The sequence below is a fragment of the Sinocyclocheilus rhinocerous genome, unplaced genomic scaffold, assembly GCF_001515625.1.
Source record: "Sinocyclocheilus rhinocerous isolate Xijiao unplaced genomic scaffold, SAMN03320098_v1.1 scaffold5130, whole genome shotgun sequence".
NCBI lineage: Eukaryota > Metazoa > Chordata > Actinopteri > Cypriniformes > Cyprinidae > Sinocyclocheilus > Sinocyclocheilus rhinocerous.
Genome location: NW_015644613.1, coordinates 111,018 through 122,807, shown reverse-complemented (window position 1 = coordinate 122,807; position 11,790 = coordinate 111,018). Strand labels below are relative to the sequence as shown.

Below are 11,790 nucleotides of genomic sequence, written 5' to 3'. Positions count from 1 at the left end.
GGGTTGTCACATTTAGTGTATACATCTCTTGCATTAGACGTTCCACAATCTGTTACAAAAGAGGTGGATACTATTTTGTTTTGGAACTTTTTGTAAGTTTTTTCCCCTGTATATTATAATTTTATTTCTTTTTCTCTCTTTTTTTTCTCTCTTTCTGTTGCTTCCTTTGATGCTATTATGAATGTAATAGATAATAGTTGAATACATTGTGATCCTCTGTATATGTATGTAGTTCTTGTTATGCAATAAAACAAAAGAAAGAACACACACAGGCAGAATTCAGAATAACAGACATGAAGACACAGCAGCAGTGTAGCTCTTCCAAACTCATCCACAGTCTCAAACCTTCACTAGTGATGCCAAAGACAAATAGACAACCATTTGATGTTTAAGAACCTCCAAAGCAGAATCACTGATAAAACATTAAGATATGTTTAAACGTTGCTTGATAAAAACAGTGAAACACCGTATATTCTCACTATTTTAATGACAACACACGGCTACTTCTGAATGGCTGCCAATGGAGAAAGATCAGCCAGATGATGTGGCAGTGAGCAACCAAACCCCGGATTCTCCTTCAGTTCTTATAAAAAAACGTATTGTAATTAGTAGTTATTCAATTCTGATGTTATTTTGAACCAGCTCCAATGTGTATAGCATCCCCAACTGTAAAATGACCATTTTTATCTAAAGATAAATCCCATATTTCGGCTTTTAAAATATTTTGTAGCCAAGTTTTTTTGAATAATTTTTTAGTTTGCAGGTTATCCAGGTATTCTGTGTACACCGAACAGCATGTGTGCCATTTACTGCAAAAACAGTAAGAGCAGCCAGAGAGAGACACAGCAATGACAATCAGCAGAGATTCTCCATTGTATAACTGTATTCATGAGTCAGAAGCATATTGACAGTTTTCTAGTACATGTTTTCATATGGCGATTCTTTTCTGCGCATTTTTATTTTTAAGACTTTTTAAAAAAAATGACAGCGATTGTTCTGTTGATGGAGCTCTGCACTCATGCCTGCGTTTCCTTGAAACGGTGCCGGAATGTTTGTCTCTGTCGGCCGTCAAAAGAAGGACAGATCCACCCCTTCACAAGCGTCACGAGTTTCACCACGTCGCGTACGCTAAATCCCACAAGAACCAGGAGTCCAGTTCAGACCGAGCGCAGCTCCTATAATGCAGTCCATCGGTACGCTTTTATCCTGTGAAAAATAATGCGTGTGCACTTGCTTGTCCTTTCCCTCATCTATAGCACAAAACCCTTGGAGGTGGAAAATAAGAACACTTATCAAAGGATCAAAAACAGACACAAACAAGCAAACGCACAGCAAAACTTCATTCTCACACACACACACAGGCACAGGCACACCTTCGAAGGCAAGATATGTGCATCTCCATGACAACAACGTCTCTGTGGCACAAAGACTTCCATTCCACGTGATGATGATGATGATGATGTCATCGAGTGTGTTCAGTGATGTCATAACGGCTGGTCCTCCTCCGTCAGATTAGTGATACGGACAATGCATCAAACGCTCAGAATTCTGTCTCAATCTAAGGGTAAAATACTGATTAAAGCAATAGTGATGTTTAAAATAATGATAATATGAGTTATGATAAAATACTACATATAACTGGTGTAAATATACTGCCTCTCGCTCTTTTTCTTTCCACATGGTCCCCTTCTCTCTTTCAGTTCTCTTGTTCCCAATGCGGAGCTCCACGACACAGTTTGTACTAGAATGAATTAACAAAGATAACAGATGACAACGGCGGACTCATAAGTCAAACACTGCAAAACCTCTGTGAACTGAATCCATGTTTCGAAAGGCAGTTAGCGTTTCTTCATCTTCGAGGAAGGTCTTCCGCGCCGATCCTTTCCTCCTTTTGTGGCGATGACGCATTTTCCCCACAGAATGGGTGATAAACGGAAAACCTCTTTCATTGCAGTTTTCTGAGTCATTAGTGTTCTTTAGAGAAAGTCTTTGAGCTTTACATTCCATAATGCATCCGCGGGTAACCATGGAAACCCCATCTGGAACCTCACACAGTCAGGCGCGATCTCTCTGCTGGAGCGAAGCACAGCACAGGCTTTTCATTACAGAACTCAAACAGCAGCATCAGACTCTGCAGAAAGAGCGCACTCACGTCTGATCTGTGCGGGATCAGTCGAGTGTATGTTCATCCTCTCTCTGACTGCTCCAGATACGCCGCTCCAGGCTTGGCAATTCTGTTGCTCTGTTGAAACAGAACGCATATGAACACGACCGCACACGAGAACTAGCAGAAAACATCGACGCTCCCACTCATGCCTATGGAAGAGGCAATAATAACAGAACCTGACCTGTCAAACACTGTAGAACTTTAAAAAGTTTCAACTATAAAGCTTTAGAAAACTATAGAAGACACACTTTCATGTAAATCTGGCTCTGACTGTAAGCAAACACTGCTGCGCCCACAGCCCGTTAGAACTTAGCATTTAACTAAAAATCTGATCAATATAAAAGAATTTAAAAACATTTACTTACGCATATTTGAACACTGGAACGTGAGAGATTTTACTCTAGTAAGTTTTTTGAATAAAAAGGAAAAAATGAAAACCATTACATCATACAGCAGCATTGTGACTGCATCACACTTGATGACAAGCTGAATGTGTCGCCATGGAAATAGGAATGTGCTGCTATCTTAAAAAAAAAACAAAAAAACGTTCAAATAAATTTTTAAAAAAGTCACAACGAGGCCTCTAAATATTTTAAACTCAAGTGGGAAGGGGTTCGTTTAATGTGTTCCCTTCCTTAGCATCAGCGAATGTTTGCTCCTTTTGTAATAGTTGTGTTTGAGTCCCTCAGTGTGAACAGATGAATCTCAAAATCATAGTCACTGATGGGAAGATTTCAAATGTGGAAAACCAAAGAATGTGCAGGGTTTTTCTGAAGAACAGTGTGCAGGCAAACTGCTGAGGACAAACAGGGACTCATTAAGAACTATCACAAAACACACAAACAAGAAGATACACACCAGCAGAAGAACCAAGAGGATGGAAACTTCTCATCAGGATCGTGTGTGTCAGTACCTGGACTAGTTTTTCTAGTGCTACTGTCTCATAGCAGCTATGATATACCTTTAGGCTCTGTGAAAAATAAAACTGTCTTCCAAATATCCATCTTGGTGCTTCTTAACATTTCCATATTAGATGTGAAGTCTTGTTCTCTTACCTTGTGCTTTGGACACCTCAGAGAAAAGTTGTCTTCATTTAGAGAGCAATCTAGATCGAGGTTAAAAAACGAAAGATTTAGCACTGAACGTCAGCCACTCATTTGATCACAAAGACTCATGTGGATTTTGCTTTAATAAAACAAGTGCAGACCAAGGTGATGTCACATCTCACCTGCTTCTATGGCACAAAGGTAGTGGAACCGCAGTGTGCAGCCTTTACTGTAGCAGCCAAGTGTGGAGCCTACCATCTCACAATGAGAGCAGCTCTGAGGAGTGGAAATGTCAGAAATATTACAAATAAAATAAACAACAATTTCTGTATACTTGACACAAGTCACATATTTTCACACAATACAGAAAGCCAACAAACTGCAGCGCTTTCCACTTACTGTATCTCTAGCACCATCTAGTGCCTCCTGAAGGCCATACAGTCTCCCATTGACCAGGTATACGCCACTGGTCCAAACGATGCAGCCCTCGTGCACCCACAGCTCCTCGGGGTCCAGAGGCACGAGTGGGAGCTGGGACAGTTGGGCCATGGTGCCCAGAGAGTCCAGGTTGGGTGGCGGGGGCTGGAAGGGCAGGGAGGCTTTGCTGTTGATAGGGACAGTTCGAGGTAAATCCTCACTGGACTTATGTCTTCTTTTGAAGCGTGGATGGGATGTCAGTTTTCTGTGCTGGGGCCTTTGCTGTGTATTTTCGACCTGCAACTGCTTCAGTACAAGTTCACCATCTAGTTCTTGAGCTTTTGATGTGCCCAGCCCGCTTGTCAGTTCTGCAGTTGAATCCCAGGTGTGAGCTGTTACCTTTGAGGTGGAGCTGCTCGTCTTAGCATTCTGGAAAAGCATTTCTTCACCCATGCTGGGAGAGACAGTGCCAATGGTGGTGGCTGGGGACGTTGGGTTTGTTGCCTGACTTACTGTGCAATCGCTATCTGTAGATGACTTGACATTCTGAGGGTCCTGTAATCTTGTATCCTGGGGAGTCGTTTCTGTTGGAATGGATGTCATACTGAAACCTGTGGTAGCTGCCCCATGGTAGGACAAGGTTTGTCGCACTTGAGGTTGATTCTTAGGGAGCTTGGCTGCATACTCAGCTGGGTAAAAAGGACCATAGAGATCCCCGAGATGTTTGTAGTTGGCCCATTTCTGGCAAAGGCAGCATAGGAGGCGACCAGTGTGTCCAGTCTCTGATATCACAGGCCCTGGCAGAACATATTCAGACGTAGGAAGTGTCTTCCCTGACTGCAAGGCAGAATCAACAGGCTCTGAAACCCAGTTTTCTTTTGTTCTTTCATTTTCATTTTCTTTTCCCAAAAGTTGAGATGACACAGGGGTATTTAATGGGCCATCAACCCCTAAGTGACCAGTTTTGCCTCCACCTTTTGATTTTTCATCCTCTGCATTAATTATTGTACAGACAGCCCCAATCTCTGTTATCTTTTTCTCCACATGTATGTAAGGAGCAAAAACATTATTCCTGGCATCTGAGAATATTCCACACAGGTTCATATTTCCCCTACTGCTCGCCTGAGTGTCCAGCTTCTTATTGGAAGCCATCCCTCTTCTTTTCCTTCTCTGATTGCCAGGAGTCTCATTGCCCTCTTTCCCCTTTTTCTGTCTATGTCTAGCAGGCTTCACATCTGACTCCGGCTGGGTCTCCTCGCTCTCTACATCCACTTTCACCACCTGGGTTTGAGCAGGAGGTGTCAAAGATGGACAGGGTTTCTGGTCAGGTGGTGTTGATACTTGGGACACTTCACTTGCAGTGTCTGGGATTGGGACAGACTGAGCTTCAGCTGTGGGTGAGGGAAGAGAATCCACAGGTATGCTTGTTTCTGCATTCTGAATTTGTGCTTGGGCACGTTTCTGCTTATTCACACTGCCTACTGGACGACCTTTTTTCTTACCTGATGGAAAATAACCTTTGGGGACAGTGTTTTCTGATGTTTTAGGCTCTGAACTGGTCAACCTGAGAGAAGTCATCTGGTGCTGAGCAGCTCTGGACAGAAGGTGGTGCCCAGGGCTCTGACTATGGCCAGTGGTGGTCCCATAGTAATCCCCACCTGGGTAATCATCAAAGCCCATGCCAGTCTCTTGAAGTTTCTGCCTCAGCAGGTTAGCAGCCGACTGCTCACCTCGTCGTGTTTCCAACTGTTGATAAGTGTTTGTGAACTGCTGTATGTCAGACAATGCAGAAGAAGATGGAGGGGATCCCTGTACAGGACAAGGTAATGGAGGAGCTGGTGGAAGGGGTCCTAACAAAGTAAAATCATCCTTAACATTTTCACCCAATGATCCTGAAGATCCAGCAGCACCTAATCCAAAGTCAAAATCTTTTGGCAAACTCCTGAGGGCACTAGTGCTAGAAGCTGTTGTACCTGGTTTGAGAGTCTGAGAATCACACGAGAATGCATCTTCAACTGCTCTGTATGGCATAAGATCATCTAAAGTATGAGAATCATCAAGGTAAGATAAACATGCCTCCTCTCCTTGAGGAACCCCCGAAAATGATGTACCACCCTCAGGGTCTGGTATGTCAGATGTGTAATGAGATACTTCTGAGAAGTCAGATCCCACTCGACTATTGTTGAAGTCATTTTTTTTCACACCGGGAGTAATTTTTCGCACAATCGCCTCAAGTTTTAGACCATGACCCTTTCTTGGGGTAATAAACTTTGCTTTGGACTGAGAAGGTGAATTAGCGCTGGGTATAGAATGCTGTGTTTTAGGAGATGGCAATTTTGGCTGAGTATCAGTACTGCCAGAGCAATTGTTGGTTGCAAGTCTCGAATCAGAGTGGGACTGAGATAGTGGGGAGTGATACGCTGATCCTGGTCGCTGACCTGAAACATCCTGATGCTGCCTCTTAGCTGGAATAGGAGAAATAAAAGATCTAACTCTCCTTCTCATGATTAAAGGGTTGGTTTCAGCCGATGCTCCAGTTTTGGTTGCTCTCTGCCCCTGCTGAATCCCTTGGGTAGTCTTACCAGTGTGCCCAGCAGGGCTAACAGCACCAACTGGAGCAATTGAGTGGAAGGATTTGGACGTATTTTCTGCACTCTTATCTGAAATGTCCTCTTCTTCAAGTTTGGGGCCAGCATTTGTGACTGGCTGAGAACCTACATGCTCATGAGGGACTGTAGTGGGTTGTCCAGCTCCCTCTCTTTCAGGATAAGTGTCCCACATTTTCATGTCAAAGTGTGAACCGGGATAAGAGTGCTGTCGGGATAGGTGATGCTGACTAGCCAAAATATCACTTGAAGGTTCGGATTTACACTTCTGTTCAGAAAGTCTCTGAGGAACGTGCCTGTCCATACCTCTTAGCCTTTGTCTGTCAGGAGTCCAGTCGGGTCTCACGGGAGGAGGTAAACTCTGTGGAAACACTTGTAACTTGTTAGTAGAAGGTGCGGTTTTGGAATATGCTGATACTGTGTGGAATGGTTTATGAGGTGTAGGATGGGAGATCATTTTTGGTCCATCCATGGTGTCACTGAAACCATATACTCTGAAACCGTCAACAGCCTGCGAGAAAGACTGGTGCCTTGGTGGTGAGGACAAGGGATTTGAGGACATTTGCAAAAGATATGGCAGGTTGCTAGTGGCTTCTCTGTTGCCTTTGGCACTGCTGGTCTTTTCTATATCGGAATCAACATCTACAGGAGGATGAAGAGGCTTATTAGATTCCTTACTCGGTAGGGTGCTGCAGTAACCATCTGTGTTCTGACCTGCAGTTTCTGTCTTTGATGAGTCCTCCTTGTTTTGTGCTTTCTTTGCTTTTGATTCTTCCTTGCAACATTCTTGTTCATTTGATCCAGATGAAGAAAATGGCTGCTGAATGACAGAGGTTCCAGAGGTACCAGAGTGTCCTCTCTCTCTTTCTGGTGTTGTTCGTCGAGAAGGGGACACATCACAGATTACTGAGCGGCGTCCTGTGGATGAGGATGTCTGAGATTGAGTGCGACTGATAGGACCTACACCACATGCCAATGGCTCAGCTTCCTGTAAAAGCAATTGTTCCACAGCAGAAGGAGAGGTACCATATCTGGATGGTTTTCTGTGCTGCAAAGAATAGTCAGCCAAGTTAATGTGCTTTGAGGGGGCTCCTGTTGTGAGATCTAAAGACTGCTGCATGTGGGAGGACTGGCTGGGAGACAGAATGGTTTTGCCTTTTTCTAAAGAGATCCCATGAGTCACATTAGGCTTATGTGCTTCAGAATCCCAAGAGGGATGAAGAGGGCCTAAAACAATATCATTATCTGATCCCTGATTTTGACTTGAATTTGGTGGTTTCCCAGAGGCCATTTGATTGAACTTGACATTAAGTCCACTCATAAGTGTTTGAGAGCCCATTGCATGTGGACTCAAATTTTCAATCATACTGTAAGGTAGTCTAGTTTGATAACGGTGCTGGTATGTATCTTGAGGTTGTTGGTGAACACTAGATGTCTGGTCAGGACGCCCATAGCGTCTATCTAAGTGATGACCCTGGAGGACTTCTTGCAAAAGACTTGGAAACGATTGCTGAAACTGAGAACTGCTATCTTGACTTCTTGAGACGATAGCCCTCCCCCCTTCCATAGCAAAAACCCCAATCTCCTTCCTGCCAATAGACCCATAGTTGGCTTGCAGCTGATGATAATTCTGGCATCTATTTGTGCCCATACTACTCCCTAGTCCTAACTTTCCTTTGCTCTTTGCAGCATTATAATGTCCCTCAGGATTACTGTATTTAAATGACACTGGGTGAGACTGAATTGAGGGTTGAGAGCTTTGGCCAAATTCTTGTTTAGGGGAAATATATTGTGACACATATGTTTCCATGCACATCTCCCCTTCTCCATTGTGATTTCTAGTCTCTCTTAAGACATTCACATCACGTTGGTCCTCAGGATTGCTATGTTTATTTGAGTAATGAGAAACACCATAATGTGGAGATCTGGCTCCTGTGTGCTTGCTTGATTCAGTATTCACTTCAGATCGAGCAGAGACAATAACCCCAACACCCCCAACATTATGTTTCTCTGATACATTCACATTTTTACTCAGATTTTCAAATTGCTGTGCATCTGTCTCGGCTTCATCCTTTGTGGGAGGGACTGACCGTCTGTTCTCTGAATTTTCCCTATCACAGGAAGGACCTGCATTTTCAACTTCACATTCTTCATCTTTTATAATTTTGATCCGTCGTCCCTTCATTCCACTATCATCATCATTACAAAGGTCTTTTTCTGCCACACAGTTTGGATGTGCTGAGTGAATAGGAGATGGTGGAGCAGGGAGATATACTGGTTGTTTTGGGCTGGGTTCTGCAGAAGGATGAACTGATGGTGGTGAAGAGGAGGAGGGAGTCAGGGTTTCTGGTGTCTTTGATTGAGACTCTCTAGTGGATGGTTGTTTTGAAGCTGTTGAAATGACTCCAGTGTTGACCTGGAGATCCAATACTTGTTGACTCGCTTCCGACGGCATCTGGCTCTGTGATGATGGGTAGCTTTGTGGCTCAGATTCGTTGCTTGTTCCACTTGCCTGCCTAATTCGCTTACGTTCTACTTGTTGATGCCCTTTTGTTTCCAGCATCTCGGAACTCTCTTCATTCACTGAGATCTGACCACTGGTGCTGGAATTTCCAGATTTGTTTTGGTTGCCTGATAAAGACTGAGATCCTTGCTGAATCTGAAGATGATGTGCACTGTCTCTGCTTTTCTTCAGGGGCAGCACAGTGTCTGTTAGAAGCATGTGCTGCACTGTATTAGGTAGATTCTCCACTTGAGAGGTCAGAGCATTGAGACTATTTAGACCAGGGTCCTGCAAGAGTTTGTCATGAGGGTACAGGGAGACATCTTCCCCTGGACCACCCTGAAGACTTAGTCCCATTCGGTTCTGACTCACGGCAGCATGACCGATCCCTGCACTGTGGTTCAAAACAGCCGTTTTAGTTCCTACACCGCTACCACAACTACTGATGCTGCTATTTGAATTGGGAGTGGGGCTCAGCTGAGGTACGGCCTGCAGAAGACGTCCATGGCTTTGGCTGCTGCGAGCATTTGAAACCGAGGGGTGTGATGATGGCTGCAGATAAGTAGTGGCATTGTTTCCTTCAGAACTCCCCATTAGTGGAGACGAAGAAGAGCTGCAGCTCGGAGACTGTACGGCAGATGGAGCAGGAGAGGGATTAGATATGGGACTGAAGTTCTGATGAATGTGAACCTGTTGACTTTGGGAGTGCACAGGAGATTTGGCAAGGTCTTGAGAGGGGTGTGAAGGCAGAGCAGGGCTTGAGGACACAGAGGAATGGGGCAGTTTAGTGTGCATGTGTCCTTGGTGCTGCATTTTGAGGGAGGGGTCATAACCTGCTCCAGTGCTGTGCTGAGAGGTACACTGGGAATGGAGGGCATGCTTGTTAAGGGACTGAGATTGTGGCGAATATGGCGGATGAGCCGCCGATGAGTAGTTTTGTCCCATATTCTCACAGCAGTTTGAAGCAGACGAACTTGTATGAGTATTTGGATTAGACTGAGTAGGAGAGTTATTCATTTTGGCATCCGTGTTGCTGCTGCTGCTCACGTCGTATCTTTGCGGTGGAGAGTTATATATTCCAGTAGAGCCTGAGGTTGCATTAAGGGGGGCATAGTGTCCAAATTGAGGGGGTATTCTGTTTCCAGAAAGCGGGTAATGCAAGGTCCGGTGATGCTGACCTTGGTGCAATCCTTGATGTGAGGGATATTTCTGACCATGTTGCCGTTGTTGCATTTGAGCACCTGATTGCACTGAAGCAGTATGAGCCAGACTGTATTGCTGGGAAGGAGAAAATGAACCAGCGCCACTGGAATTACTACCTCCAACTGCAGATGCACTGCTGGAGCCATAATCCATAGAGTAGGGAGAAATCATTCCAGAGGATGACCCTGAACCAGATAAGTGTTGGTACTGATGAGGCGCATGTCCATCCATGTTTGTGTATCTAAATCCCACGCCATACGCTGCTCCGCTTCTTCTGCTTCTTTCTCGTCCACTCATCGAAAAATAATAATCTACACTGTCCTTACGGTAAGAGTTCCCTCCTCCTCCACTGTGAGTGTTTCCCTGCGTCATCTCTCCAGTTGATCTTCTGGATCCATAGCCGTGTATAGGAGGAGCGTGTAGAAGATGCTGTTGGCTCCGCAGGTGCAGCCCATGGCTCTGCAGGGTAGGTTGAGCTTGCTGCATGGTCGCATAGTCCTCTGAGTTTCTGGGAGATATCTGAAGGTCCGAAGGGTGGGGTTGATATGGGGAACCGACGACACTTCCTCCCCGGCTAAACCCCGGATGAAGAGGGACTGGACTGTTGGGAAAGTTCTGCATTTTTGTGTTTACAGTTTTTCAAAAGCTGTTATTAGCAACCTTTCTTATCAAAAGGACCCAAATGGCAAACTGGAATGCTTAGTATTAGAAATCTAAAAACACATCTGTAACAGCAATGTAGAAGGCCCCAGCCAATGTCATAACTGAGATTTAGAAAACCAGGAGATTCAATTTGCTGCTCAAGTTAAAAAGTAAAAACAAAGTGAAGATGGGCAATGCAGCAGCTGCACATTCATTCACAGAAACGGTGTTACAAATGCCACTACGTGGTTTGGCACTAGATCCAAGGATCTCTGGAAAAAGATGATGAATGAAGGTTTAGTGTTATCACAAAATGTCTATTAGCCAAAAGGTAAAAATACTCCACCAAAATAGCAACTCAAGTAAGCTTCATTAAGATAATGTCAATATCTTGATACTGTAGTGTGAAACATCTCCTTGCCATTTGGTAACTGTGCGAACGGATGTGGATAGCAGCCATGCAGTAGAATTATAACAGTTCAGTAACAGGTTTGCAACAGACAAACAAAAAAAATCTTTCTCTAGTTGGCACATGTATTCACTGACACTGAAAATAGCTTGAGAAAGATCAATACTTCAAGATCATGATTTTTTTTTTCATATTTCCTGTGTAACAAGGATTTTCGGCACGTGCTCAAGCATGTTTCATTAAGATCTTTGCCAACAAATATTTTCCAGCTGTATCCAGATCATCTATTCCCATGTTAGTTATTCAGTCCAGCAAATTTGTTGTTTTCTTTGATTGTCCAATCCTTGCCCATTACAGTAGGGTATTTTTCAGTGTAGCTGGTCCTAGCTTCAGGTTTTCCATGGTCAGTGACATGCCATCCAGTTGCTCTTTTAATCCTCTCAATATGATATCTTTCTCTCTCTGGAAACAGGAAGATGTTCTGAAAACAAAGAGAAAACAGTTTATATTATATATTACTATATATTATATTATATATTAACTGAGAACTCTGCTTTAGTGTTACATTCCTATTTTAAACAACCAAATAACAACCTAGGGCTGGACGATATGGCCAAAATTGATATCACGATATATTTCTTAATTTCGGTCGATACGATATAATTCCGATATCGATATGAACACTATTTATCTGAAATAGAAATCTTTTGTAACATTATAAATGCCTTTATCATCACTTTTGATCAATTTTAAGCATCCTTGCTAAATAAAAGTATAATTTCTATAATTTCTTTCCC

General features: G+C 43.6%; 1 protein-coding gene across 7 annotated transcripts in view; it reads right to left on the bottom strand.

Annotated features, from left to right (window-relative positions):
* Positions 1-868: 868 nt before the first annotated feature.
* Positions 869-11,790, bottom strand: part of tcf20 (transcription factor 20) — a 21,047-nt gene continuing 10,125 nt past the window's right edge. Inside the window, exons 2-8 of one of the 7 annotated variants that reach the window (XR_001642017.1) lie at positions 3,613-11,474; positions 3,396-3,489; positions 3,223-3,272; positions 2,533-2,567; positions 2,153-2,242; positions 1,374-2,073; positions 869-1,265 (exon numbers count right to left, since the gene is read on the bottom strand). Coding sequence is in view for 6 of the 7 variants with exons in the window: in XM_016576069.1 (XP_016431555.1) it covers positions 2,985-3,137; positions 3,223-3,272; positions 3,396-3,489; positions 3,613-10,563 (7,248 nt within the window). In the remaining variant the exon portion in view is untranslated. The other 6 variants (XM_016576071.1, XM_016576070.1, XM_016576073.1 and 3 more) reach the window with 6 other exon arrangements.